Raw genomic sequence first — 13,354 nt, forward strand, 5'->3', positions numbered from 1 at the left:
GTGGCTCTGTTTATTCTCCATTTATAAGTAGGCATTCTTAATTACTTCATGTCAAATAACATCATTGGTAGTTGCTTGGAAGCCATTGGAAAGGCTTTTCTTTTTTTTAAACTCTGCTGATTAGATCTGCTCTGGGTAAGGTTTTATGATATTAAAATGCCGTTTCAGTTCCGCATGTGTAGAAAGTGTCATGGAAAATATTTGCAGTGTACATGGTAATGACTTCTTTCTAAAAAATTAATCAGTTGCAATTCTGGCATAGCTAAAGCTTCAGACTTATTTCATTGTAATGATTATCATATTCCTATTTTACCTAAACCTACAAAACTCCTTTTGCATATTGTTTCACAGCTCTTTTAAAGCACCCTTGTGAATTACTGTTAAATAATTGCTAATAATTGATTCTCTACTAATGAGTTACAGAATAGATCAGTTTGGATTTAAGTCGGATCACTGTGGATTCAAATCATTATTATAGATAATAATAATAACAATAATAATAAAGCATGCTAGTAGTCTTTTTGCTTTTGCTCATTTGACTGTATGGCTGAAGTCTCTGCTTACTTTACTGGTAAGTGCATTGCTGCTTCTGAGAAAGCTGGTGCTGTGCTGGAAGGATGAGAGCACACTGGAACCTGTTTCACCTCACTTTTTACTTAGCTTCTGATTTTAGAGGCTTTGCTTATGTAGATGAATTGAAGATATAGTGCCTTGTCGTTACCACTGAGAAAGCTATGTGTTTCCCATGAGATAATCAGCATTTATTATCTGCCCAGCTGTAAATAATGGAAGCCAAGCACATGCTTTTTGCTTGGAGAAAAAACTGGGTGTGACGAGTCCCACACACTGCTGAAATCCTGGCCTCACCTAGCTACCCGTAGTAAACACTAGATGTGTTTTTTCTCCCTTTGGGATTTTTGCTGCAAGAGATCTATTTCATTGCTGTTAGCTCACTGTAATAAACATTTTTAATAGCACAAAGCCATGGGCAAGTAGTCCTGTTTCTCCTTCAATGCGTTGTAACAGCCTGGTTGTCAGAAAATAAAGCTTTACTCGTAAACTCTCCAGGTTTGATCTGGAAGAACAAAGACTACACTGTTTATTCTTGTCTGAAACAAAACAAAGCGATAAAACAAAAAATGTTGTCTGGTTTAGGTTCCCCTACCCCACCCTCAAACTGTACTGCAAAGAAATTGGGATTTGCACATGCCTTCATTTGAAAGGATGTGAACAAGTTTCTACCTGCGGGCTGTTAGCCACAGCGATCATTCTGAACTCTTGTAGGCTGTTGGAATTACCAGCCTCTGTAGCCAGCCAGCTCCAAAAAAATCTGCATGCTCTTTATGAAGAATCATAAATCCCACCTCACTTGCAAGTCATTTTTCAAATGCCTTTTTTCTCAACACTAGGGTCTCTCTTCCATCTGTCCTTTCTTATAAGGCTTATGTGTCCCTGACTCACATTTCCTTTCCTCTGCTCCACCTGGATTTGGGATTTAAACTTCCTGGCTGACGTTCATGGAATTATTCTTTAGGTCCCGTAGCCCTCAAGACTCCACAGCAATTTGGGACATGTTGATAGAAAAGCTGCCAGGCTGCTCTTTGAGGAGGAGGTAATTTTTCAGAGCACCCAATCTGTATTGATAGGCTACAGAAGTCAGGCACCTAAACCCAAGAGGTTCCGCTGTTAAACTTGCCCAGAGCCCTGGAGAGCAGCACAAACTTTTGGGGTGAATTTTTCCTTAGTCATTCTCAAAGATCTTTGCAGAAGATCCTGCTTTCATTGGCTTATTTTGCATTTGGAGAGAGTTAACAGAGTTTTAACTGCTTGATTTGTCATTTGAGTAAACTTTAGGCAGCTAAATCCAGAGTTTCTCTTCTGGAAGGAACTTGGTCATCTGTGTCCCAGATCTCAGAGATAGCTCAGCTTTGGAGGTTTTTGTTTTGCACTATGGTTTGTACTCTGTTGAAAAAGTCCCGGGAACGCAAAACTCTGAAGTGGGCTGTGCCTGCTTCCTCTCGCAGCTTGGCATGAGGTTCAGTGCCTGTCTCCAGAGGGACTCAGACTTCTCAGAAAGCAGCTGTGCTACCAGATAAAGGTAAAGGTTTAGTGCAGCTGGTGACAGAATAAAGAATAGTCTCAGAAGGACTAGGTGAGGGTGCCTATTTGTGGCATGTAAATACCAGCTGTTAGAGGATCCTTTTAGAAGAAACTGGAGATTCGAGGTCAATTTAGTTGTCTGCCAAAGGAAGTCAGCCATTCATCTCCTACTCCTTTGGGCCTCATTCTCATCCCCAAGTGATTGGCTTTCTGGCTTGTGGGGTACACCTCATCCTTTTGAGGGGTGTTATGCAGAAAAATAAAGGAAATCAAGACTCATCACACAAGAGGGGCCTATCCCTGAATGTGTCCAGATCTTGCCAGAAGTCCTGCTGTAGCAGAGCAAAGAAAGGAGCTAGGTTTTTGGATGCCACTGCAGTACTGTACACATAGGGCAATGACGTTCTCATCATCAGTTGTCACTAATTGATTGATGTGTTCCCCTAGGAAAGAAGATGTGACATATAGGAAGAAATCTAACCACATGCTGAATCATGTTGGTGATGGTCCAGATGAGGCAGAAGTTCTGATTAGAGACAAGAAGCACAACAGAAAGCCTTCCTTCCTCAAAGCTTTGTTGAGGACCTTCGGACCATACTTCTTAATCGGCTCCTTCTTCAAGCTGATACAAGACTTACTTTCTTTCGTCAACCCTCAGCTCTTAAGGTTGGTTTACTGTGTGAGTAGTTTCTATGTGCAATTTCTATGGAGGCTTGGCTTTGGCAAGCAATATTTATTTTTGAAATGCATAACTAGTTTCCCTCACAGTGCTGCATGTGTAAGTTTCCCCACCTTCCCCCTGAAATGCCCTGAGACAGGAGTTCTTTATTGTGGACTAGGCTGCAAATTGGACAAGCTTCTTTGAAATGAAAGATTCATAAATCACCCATCACCAATAGACAGCTTTGGATTACAAATTACCTGTTGTGCTGTGCAACAGTCCAAAGTAATTTCTTCCCAGTTCTAAAAGATTATTTGTGAAATCAATGCAGAGCACTTCTTGCTGGATCCAGTAGTCTTTGTATATCTGATACCCATATGGGCTGTTGGTGGTGGCAGCTGTAGTGTGACAATACAAATAAAGTGTGATGCTCAAGTACGTGGTGCTTTGGCAGTGCTGCTATCATCTGGGATAGATTTTGGAGACTTTAGATGAGTTTGTGCATTCTTAACAGTATGTAGTGATGAGAATGTGCAGTAAATTTCTAAGCAACAGAAAATAATGGTTTAAAAAAAAAAAAAAGAGGAACAAAAAAGCAAGAGCTTGACAAAACTGGTATGTCCTCAAATTCTCCCTGAATGAGGAACATCCCTATTTTCCATCTTCGGGGACACTGGTCATTCAGATCCATAAGGCTATCTGCACAATCCCCACATTTTTCTCTCTGTTAGTATTATTCCTGAGGTGAGAATGTCGCCAGATAATCATTAACTAACAAAAACATATTGAAGCATTTCAGAGAATGGCGGTTGCTTTCTATCAAACCATCGCTTCTTGTTTCCAAACCTATGGGAAGGCACGTGGTCCTGTTAATGCATGAAGGGTTTGGATGGGGGCCATAGGTGAATGTGGGGAAGGGGAGAAAGGAAGGCTCTGTTTCTATACGAATGTCTTAAAATAATGTGGAGCTGTGTTCAGAGACAGTGTTGTTTTGTGGGTGGTTTGTGACATACCCAGACACTTGCCGAAAAAAGGGTCCAGCCCAATATGGTGACATTAATAGCTTGCAGTCTGTCTTCTTCCAGTGTCCCTAGTGAAGAGGAGGCAGCTGGCTTCCTGCTGGGAACACATTAACTATAGTCTATTCTGGGAATTTCTGAAAATTGCATAAATTCCTGGATATGTTGTCAGTGATATCTCAAGGCATATGATGGGGAATTTCTGCTCAAGTCTAAACTCCTGCAATCTTGGAAAATGCAATTTTAGTGGCAAAAGAAAATGAAAAAGCCATGGTTGTCTGGCAAGTTACACATAAATTAGTTTTCTGTTTCTAAAAAGATTGCTGAATCTTGAGGAAGAGTTTTTTCTTCTGAAGCTGTCCACTTAAGGCATGAATGAATGGTGTTGTGCAAAAGGAAGATCTCAGATCTGAAGCTGAAGCAACCTCATGCTTCTAAAGCAAGGCTTTGGGCCTCCCTAGTAGTTTCCAAGTGTTATTTCCCCCCTGCTGGTTATCTGAATCAGGGACCCAAATCTGTTCCTCTCTTATTTTGAAAATTCAATTCTCTGGTCAGTAGTCTGGAGTCAGAAATGTGATTTTTGAGAATTCTGGACGTTGCAATACGTTGTTCTGCTTGTTTGTTATATGACAGCTGTTTTGGTCTTACAGGGAGAGCAGCTGTCTGCAGTAAGAAATGGTTATTAATGAAAGATAACCAGTTTAGTGGTACTACAGTTTTACCAAAAAAGTGAGAGTAAAGAACTTCCTGTGCATCCATCCTGAAGGATTTCTTTTAATCTAGTTTTTTGTTTGTTTGTTTGTTTGTTTTTTTGTGGGAAAGCACCCCAGGCAGAGGTGCTTGGGCTGCTGGAAGAGTATTTGGGTAGGAGGGTGGGAAGCTGGTTTTGCCTGCTTTACTGCAGTGTCCTACGATGTTGTATTGTTCACCTCTTGCCCTGTGGAGCTGCTTGGCAAAGCCCAGACACGGAGCTGTGTGTTTGAACACCAGATCGCAGGGGAAATCTAGACTTTCTCGTCATATTTCAATTTCTACGGGCTCACTTACAAATGGACTTTCTCACTGGCAAAGCTCAGGTTTTGCTGTTGTATCTTTGCAGTGTTGTTTGGCTGAAGTCATAACTCAGCTTGCATCCTGGAGAGCTGTTTACTTTTTGTGGCTAGAGAGAGGATGTGGCAGGATGCCATAGCTGAGGGAAGCTATGTTATGTCCCATTAAACTTGCTGTATGTTTTCTTTTTTTTTCCTTTTCCTTCCCTAATGTTCTGAAAAACAGTGTATTAATCAGCTTCATTAAGAACAAAGATGCCCCAGCCTGGTGGGGATTTTTGATTGCAGCTTTGATGTTTACCTGCGCTGTGCTGCAGACTCTCATACTTCACCAGCATTTCCAGTACTGCTTTGTTACTGGGCTGAGGCTGAGAACTGGGATCACTGGAGTGATATACAGAAAGGTAAGACTGGAAGCATTTCGTGGGCCAAAGCACCAACACAAGCAAACCATGTTATGAAGTCTTTTTCTTTGGAGATTAAGAATTAATGTATGTGAGAATAATTTTATTCTTGTTGGTGAATCAAATTCATGGGGAGTATTGTGTTTTCTTAATTCTTGAGAATTTCTTTTCCATCTTTCTTCATATGTGTCAAGATTGTGAATCCAAAGAATCTCTCTTATTTCTCAGTCCTTAGTTATCACAAACTCAGCAAAGCGCTCATCTACTGTTGGAGAAATTGTCAACTTGATGTCAGTGGATGCCCAACGCTTCATGGATCTGGTGACTTTCCTGAATATGTTGTGGTCTGCACCACTCCAGATATTTCTAGCTTTGTATTTCCTCTGGCAGGTACAGACATTGTCACATTTCTTCAGATTTTTTTTTTTTAAATGACGTACAAGTATAAAGATTTTTGATCCTTTGACCTACCGCTGCTTTTTTATAAGCTTATTTTTCTGCCTGGTTTTGGTAAAATAACTTTCAGTGGTGTACAAGATCGATTAGTTTCGTAGTTGTTTTGTTCAGCTGACAGGCAAGATAACACATCTGAAGCCAAAGATAGCCTTTATATTTCCTTTGTCCCTAGGATGCTTCAATAGGTGCAGTTTTGGACTCATCACTGTATTCCCAGTAGTAGATACAAATGAGAACTTGAGGGGAGTGCTTAAAAAACAATCATACAACCATATTATGCCATAACAAGAAGTTTTGCGTGAGTCAGCATGAAACAAATCTCACCCGGAATAAACATATTTTTTTCCATTGCTTCAGTGAAGTTTCTTGTTTATTCCATGTTTCGTTAGAGCACTGATTTCCTCTTTAAAATGTTTCTTTGCGGTTAATCTGTGTAAAGCAGGAGCACCAATGTAACTGTACTGATTTATTCTCAAGAGCTGCAGTAGGTTTATGAGTTACTGCTCTGCTGGTAAGCAGTGTAGTTAGCAGTTTGTGTGTGCTCTTATCCATATTGAGGGCACTGGGTTAATTCAGTAATTACAGTTCCCTAGGTCAGGGAGAAGTCAGTGGAAAAAATCCCTGCTCTGTAGCTTATTTGTTCCTTTCTAGATTTGCTCAATAGCTCTGTGTCTGTGTTAGCTCAGACTTTTTTCCCCTCCCACTGGGAACCGCTTACCAGGTAAATCACAAAGCACTCTGCTGTCACCAATACTGGTGTAATGGTAACTCAGGATGGATGTTGTCTTATTTTTCTGTCTCCTCGTTGTTGTGTGGATTCAGAATACTTCACCAGGAGGAGTTCAGCTGCCTATGCAGAATGCTCACCAGTGAGGCAAAGCATTTCTGTTTCTGTAACCTGCTGTTGTTTTAATGCTCGCCATAGGGGATAGCAGCACTTGGGTACAACAACAACTTACCTTTTTTTCTTTCAATCAAGGCTTTAGGGCCTTCTGTGCTGGCAGGAGTTGCTGTGATGGTTTTACTTATCCCATTGAACTCTGCAATAGCAATAAAAACCAGAGCATTCCAGGTAAGGTACCAGCAGAGAAGGTGCTATTATCTAGATTTTTAACTGTGCTATGGGAAGTGAAGGCATCAGCAGTGTCTTGGCCATTTCTGAGGTGCCATTCGCACTACTTGACTTGAAAGTAAGATTGTGCTGATAAGTTTAATAACTGTATCCTCTCAGATGGTAGTTTTTCCATAGTGAATCAAATGCTATTCAAAGGTGTGGCATTGAGTCATTGACTCATGCTGCTGCAACAGCTTCTGGCGTTAGCAAGAAGTTTTTTTTATCTCCGTATCCCCTTCATCTGGCAGCTTCTAGGAACATCTAGGGAAAGGGCAAATGTAATTCTTTGAGCTATGAATGACTTTTTAGAGATGGAAAAAGAAATGTGGCAACTTGTTTCTTGTATTAATGGCCAGTGACTTTCATCACTACTGAGCTGGGGCTAAATTTGAATTATTATCTTGAGGTAAAAATATCTTCTATTCCTTTTTTTCCCCTACACTTAGTCTCTAGTCAAGAAAGGTTGAAAAAACAATATAATAGTGCCCTCTGGCTTTGTGCTACAAAACTCTCATAAGTAGTTTGTGCTGTGTAGCTTATCAGTGGCTGTCTGAAAGGTTTAAAAGAGAAATCAAGCTACTGATGTAAAGAGGGTAAAAGCTGGAAAACAAGTATAAATGATAATATTTAAACACAACCTTAGTAACAGAGTGGCATTATTACATGCCTTAAAGAGACATCCAGACGTTCCATTAAATCTCTTTGGTGCTAACAAGTTAATAGTAGCATTCCTTTTTTTCCCTTGCCCACAATAAGGTGCTTGGAGATGCATAACTAGGTGTGTGTGAACACAATTTTTCATTTTGTCTATACTGCTGAGCAGGGATTTGGTTTATGTGAAGTAGCTGAATGAAGCACTGTGTTGTAGTGTATAGAAGAAAAATAAACTAGGAGTAACCACAAATTTCAAGGGATCCCATGAGAAATAAAACTATGTATATCAGGAACAAAATCTGAAAAAATCAAAGGAAGTAGGGTAGTATTTTATGAAACACCTGAATCTTTCGTAAGGGTGGTTTTGAAAATGTAACTCCTAACACTGAAGATGACTAGAAGGCTTTCATACTCATCTTTTCAACAATTTTCTTGGATTCCTGGTTTCTTTGGAAGTACAGACTTGCACAGTGAGTTTACTGATAATGGTCTGGCTTTCTTTAATCTCCTTCTGCATCCTCTTTAGAAATAGCCCAAGGACCATCGCAGCTATGAGACAACATGTTTAAAGCTCTCATCTAGTCATTCCTGTGACACACTGTCTCCTGTGTTTACCAATAACCTAGGTAGAACAAATGCGGTATAAAGATTCCCGCATTAAATTAATGAATGAGATTCTGGGTGGCATAAAGGTGCTGAAGCTGTACGCTTGGGAGCCATCATTTTCAGAAAAAGTGTTGGAGATACGAAGGAATGAGCTGCGAGTTCTGAAAAAATCTGCCTATCTCAATTCCTTGTCCACCTTTGCATGGATCAGCGCTCCATTCCTGGTAAGTTGAATTTGCATGATTTTTTTAAAATTGTACAAGCATATCGTTGAAGGATATGTGAAGTTCGTAAATAGGCCCTCTACTTGCCAACTGTAAGTTGGAATGATATATAAATACCTTTCAAAAAAAAAAAAATTATTCATGTGCTTTGAAGCAAGGTTTCTATTTATCTAGAGCCCATTTGTTAATCAGTATCAAAGTATTTATTGGTAAAGCCTGCCAGTGGAAGCTGAGAATAGCTGTCTCAGGAGAATTTCCAACCACTTCAAAGTATTTCCCACAACAAATTGAAACTAGAATTTGAAACATCTGAGATACCTGTGTATAAGAGTCCTCGCCAAAAAGCTTTGAGTCGGTCGAGTCAGCGTCTTACGCTTTCATTTCTGCCTTTCCTTTTACAGTGCTCTGTTTTAGTGGGAGAAGGAGCTGTTAAATTATGCTACTACCTTAGAAAAAAAGTCTTAATGTAAAAATATAAAGCCTGAATGTCACGTTGTCAATTCTGAAATGATTTTTTTCCTCATTTTTCTTTATTTTGCACCACGATCCCTTTTGCATTAAGAGTTTTGGTTTGCATGCATAAAAACATTCAGATAAGTGCTTTGTCAAAAATGTTCTTAGCCAACAGTTCTCAAGATCAAAGGCCCAACCCTGTAAAAACGTTCTTAACGGCCTCCAGATCATGCCTCTTTCATGTTTCCTTCAAGTTGGGTTCAGTGCACATTCCTCTGCCTGCTCACTGCTGGTGTACTGCACAGGGAGGTACCTTTGCAATGCATGGTCCCTGCCATACAGCGAACCAGCAAATAACTTGGCTGTTGCTGCCTTTCTTATTGATCAGTAAATTTTGTTTGCTTAGCCTGCAGTTTACAATGGGTAAATTTGATTAGGTGGAGCTGGAAATGAAGCCAAACCACAGCTAGATAAACGCTTTTCTGAATTTACCAGGGTTCTGTAGTTCACCAGCTAAAGCTCCTAGTTCACCTAAACGTTAGCCATTAGTAATCTGATGGTTACTTCATTCTGCATGCCTTTTTTTGTTGATAACAAATATCAACTTACTCATATGACAAGCATGTTGAAAAGGTCAAATACGGAGAATTTTCCTGATATTGTTGTTGATACGTTTATTTCTAATATGCTCCGTGCTTGACTACTTTTTAAAATGTCAAAATGTTACACACATCTCGCAGTAAACTCACCTTCTGGCTTTCAGGTAGCATTGACAACATTTGCTGTATATGTCTCAGTGGATGAGAATAATATCCTGGACGCAGAAAAGGCTTTTGTCTCCCTCTCCTTGTTTAATATCCTGAAGTTTCCCCTCAATATGCTTCCACAGGTCATTAGCAACATTGCACAGGTAAGGAAGGTCTGCTGCATAAGTTCTTTCAGACACAAAGAACACCAGATAGCTCTGATTTCTGGAAAGCAGAGCTGCCACGTATCTGCTTGTTAGCTAGCTTTCTTTCCAATATGCTTTCATTAGTGCTGCCATGTATCAGAAAGCTAGACATCTGAGTAAGCTTGTGTGCGTGGCATTTCACATACGTAAATTTTGCTACACTCAGATGAATGTAGCTTCGTCTAATAAAGTTCACAGTTAAAAACATGAATTTCAGCATAAGACTGCTTGCAGGGAAAGAATGAGTCACTGCTCAGGAAGCCCATGGGGTGGCTTAAGCCATTCTGCATGCTTATCTTTTCTGTAGTAAGAGCATTAAGTCCCCATTAAAAGAATGACAAAATAATGCTGCTTTCTTTTCTTAGACGAGTGTTTCCCTAAAGAGAATTCAGCAGTTCCTGAGTCATGATGAGCTTGATCCAAATTGTGTGGAAACGAAAGTGATTGCACCAGGTAAAGATATCAGTATTTTTTTAAACTATGTTAATACAACAAGCATCTTGTGTTTGTTTTGGACTGGCTGAGTTAGCAAAAAAGCAAAAAGCAAATGACAACAATATTATTTATTTTTTTAATTTCTTCTCTGAAGAATGTGTGTTTTATCATTTACTCTATATGGAAATTACAAAAGCTTCTGGCTCTATCTTTGAGCTTTGCACTGCATTTGTTGGGCCTGAGTTTGCATCTGCAATCTAATGGTTGCTAATGCCACTGAATAATGAAGTGCATCCACTGACTGGGGTCAACAAGACCTTCTCACACCTTTCACACTGCACAAATGGTCAGAAATATTATAAACAGGAGTTTTGTTTTATTCTATTGCAAGCACAATATCCTAAAAGAATGAGCAAACCATTGGAAAGCTGTGTTTTCTCCTGTAATGGACTTTGGTGATACTACGGTTTGAAACCTCTCTTGTGTGTGATGCGGTGGAGGAGGAGGAGGAAGAGGAGGAGGGATGGCTGTGTAGCTGTCACGTGCTTATTGTTATACACCGCTCCAACAGGAGGTGAAGAAAGCCTGCAGATCTGTGACTTGTTATTGTGGCAAGCAAAAAGCTGTGCAGAGGCAAATTTAATCTGAATCATCAAAGTCAACAGCATGCTGTTGGTCTCCTACTGACTTGAAAGTGGTTTCTCAAGTACAGTTGTGCTAATGATTGCACACGGATTCTGAGAACTGCTCTGAGCAGCAAATGTTGGGACCAGCCTCACCTGGACAGAGTGAAGCAGGACTTTTCTGCTCATAGGTCTGTAAGCTCACTGTCTATAGCTTAAGCTGCAACCAGTTATTTTCACTCTGATGAACATTCCCGTCTCGTGACCCAGTGCAATCACAAGACTGTGCTTTCCATACCAATAGAAAAGGGAACTGCAATGTACATGAAACCTGTAAAGATTCCTTTGTGTGCAAGTCTCTCAGTCACACTATTCTGAGTAACAGTTTTCCTGCCTTCTCTGTTGCATTTTTGTCATGCAGGCTATACCATCTGTGTTAAAAATGCAACGTTCAGCTGGGGAAAGGACCTTAAGCCGTCTTTGAAAGAGTAAGATTTCTTTATGCAACTGCAATACATCTACTTGCTTCCCTTTTTTCTGGCTTTTGGAAGGTCAGTTTGAAAAATATCTGCTAATATCTGCAGGCTTTTTTCTGGGAGAGGTTGTTACCACGTGCCCCGTAGTGCATCTCGTCTGACTTTAAAACGCCTAGCTAATACTCACACCTCACAGTATTCAGGCATTACAGAACAGTGCTGTAAAGCTTTAACTCCGCAGCAACCAGCCTAGACTAGTTATCTATTAAAGGACAGAAAGGCTAGGTAAATTTCTTAAATACTTTTTTTGTTGTTGTTTTTTTAACTGAAGCAGTAGACAAATTAAATTGATCTGATTGCTTATGAAGGCAGTTCTGATGTCTGGGTTTGGGTTTAATTCTAGCTCATGGGCATGTGAACAGTAGTCTCTTCTTTTAAGGTTCTTGTAGCAGGCTCATCCCTGTGGCTATACATATGCCATTTCCAGGCTATGGAGGTGTACGTTTCACTCTTTTGCCTATTTGTATGAATACAAACAAAATTTGCCTGGAAGCACATACGTCCCTGTGTTATGCTTTGTTGCCAGATCAAAATCACAGAAACTTGATAAGTATTCATAGACTTCTTAGTCTGAGCAGCTCGTGATGCTGTGCTGAGTTTATTACATTAACAGGCTGTTCATGGATAACCTGCCAGCAAGAGGCTTAGAGCTCAAAGGAGCTGCTTTGGTTCAGGCAACCAAATCTACAGTCAGGCTGACTTCAGTGTTCTGGGTTTTGTATCAGAAAGAACCATGCATCTCCAGCACAAATTGCTAGCTACCTGGGCCTACAAATTATTGGTGACTTCCTAAAAATAGCAGTAAGGCAAACCTCAGCCAGAGGGAAAGAATAATGGGAAGAAGGAAAAACAAAAACAAAACAACAAAAAAGCACATTGCTTTTGAATTTTCTTGCTTTCATGTTTTTAAAAACAAACAAACAAAGCATTCTTGCTGTGTGCAAAATATCAACTACCTCCTGGGGAAGAATCTGCAAAAGCATTAAAGCCTTAGTTCTGCATCAGGATCTTTGCAAACAGAAGTTCTGGTTGATTTCATTAGTGAAAGACACTGAAGGCGAAGAGACTGTGTCCATCAGTCATTTCCACATCACCTTCAGAACTGGGACCTAAAGCAGTACCTTTTAGGACATCATGGGGAAAACAGTAAAGGATTTTTTTTTTTACTGGGAAAGATTAATTTGTCTTTTGTAATTGTGAACCCTGTTTATTAGCACTGGGAATATTTTAGTAAAATGGTTAGGACATTTTTAGGTGTGATGTATTCACTCACTGCTTCAGCACAGTTGCTCCTGGTTTTTAAAATCAAACCCAAAAGATTTCTGGAAGATTGCTTTCAAAAGGCTTATTAGCCCTGTTTGATTTGCTGATGGACTGATGTGACACAGCAAAGGGTCTTAGAAGGCTTGTTACCAATCCCACTGATTTACAACCAACAAAACAGATTAATGTTAGGTTTCCATTTACTCCTGCAGTTCTGCTTGCAGTTGACTGTAGATGAGAAAGGGAGGAGAAAACCAGTGACCAAGCTATGCTTACTATACCCTGTCAGGCTGATTTGTCACTGTGTATTTCAGGCCATTTAAAGACCTCTAATGTCTTTAGTAAACTAATATTTAATTAATTTCCAGCCTGTTTCCTCCACAGTATAAATCTGTTGGTCCCCAGTGGTGCTTTGGTTGCTGTTGTTGGCCATGTTGGCTGTGGAAAATCTTCTCTGGTGTCTGCGCTCCTGGGTGAAATGGAAAAGCTGGAAGGAGAAGTGGCTGTGAAGGTTGGTATTGTTTCTAATGCCATTTCACAGTAGTACAGACATGTGGTTCTTATGCCTACCGTTGCTTGCAGTGCACATCAGGCTGGAGAAGACATTGTTTGCTCCTATGTCAGCTTGTCTGTGTGTTTATTTGGGTTTTGTCCACATCTGTTTACTTGTGTTTTACATGAAATGACTTTCTTGATTCCATCAACTGTAGATCAGCAATTAGTACACATATGTACAGTTTGGTTATGTATCAAACAGGATCCATATATGTGTGCTGAAGATCTTAATCAGAGTTGTAAGCATGAA

General features: G+C 40.0%; 1 protein-coding gene across 1 annotated transcript in view; it reads left to right on the forward strand.

Annotated features, from left to right (window-relative positions):
• Nucleotides 1-13,354, forward strand: part of ABCC3 (ATP binding cassette subfamily C member 3) — a gene marked incomplete at its 3' end in the record, with an annotated part of 47,424 nt that overhangs the window by 21,365 nt on the left and 12,705 nt on the right. Inside the window, exons 8-16 of the mRNA XM_084298676.1 lie at nucleotides 2,548-2,766; nucleotides 5,056-5,233; nucleotides 5,462-5,623; nucleotides 6,669-6,761; nucleotides 8,084-8,287; nucleotides 9,504-9,650; nucleotides 10,058-10,145; nucleotides 11,172-11,238; nucleotides 12,934-13,060. Of these exons, the coding sequence (XP_084154802.1) occupies nucleotides 2,548-2,766; nucleotides 5,056-5,233; nucleotides 5,462-5,623; nucleotides 6,669-6,761; nucleotides 8,084-8,287; nucleotides 9,504-9,650; nucleotides 10,058-10,145; nucleotides 11,172-11,238; nucleotides 12,934-13,060 (1,285 nt within the window). The remainder of the gene's footprint in view (nucleotides 1-2,547; nucleotides 2,767-5,055; nucleotides 5,234-5,461; nucleotides 5,624-6,668; nucleotides 6,762-8,083; nucleotides 8,288-9,503; nucleotides 9,651-10,057; nucleotides 10,146-11,171; nucleotides 11,239-12,933; nucleotides 13,061-13,354) is intronic.

This window comes from Netta rufina, assembly GCF_964035555.1.
Source record: "Netta rufina genome assembly, chromosome: 19".
Classification (NCBI taxonomy): Eukaryota; Metazoa; Chordata; class Aves; order Anseriformes; family Anatidae; genus Netta; species Netta rufina.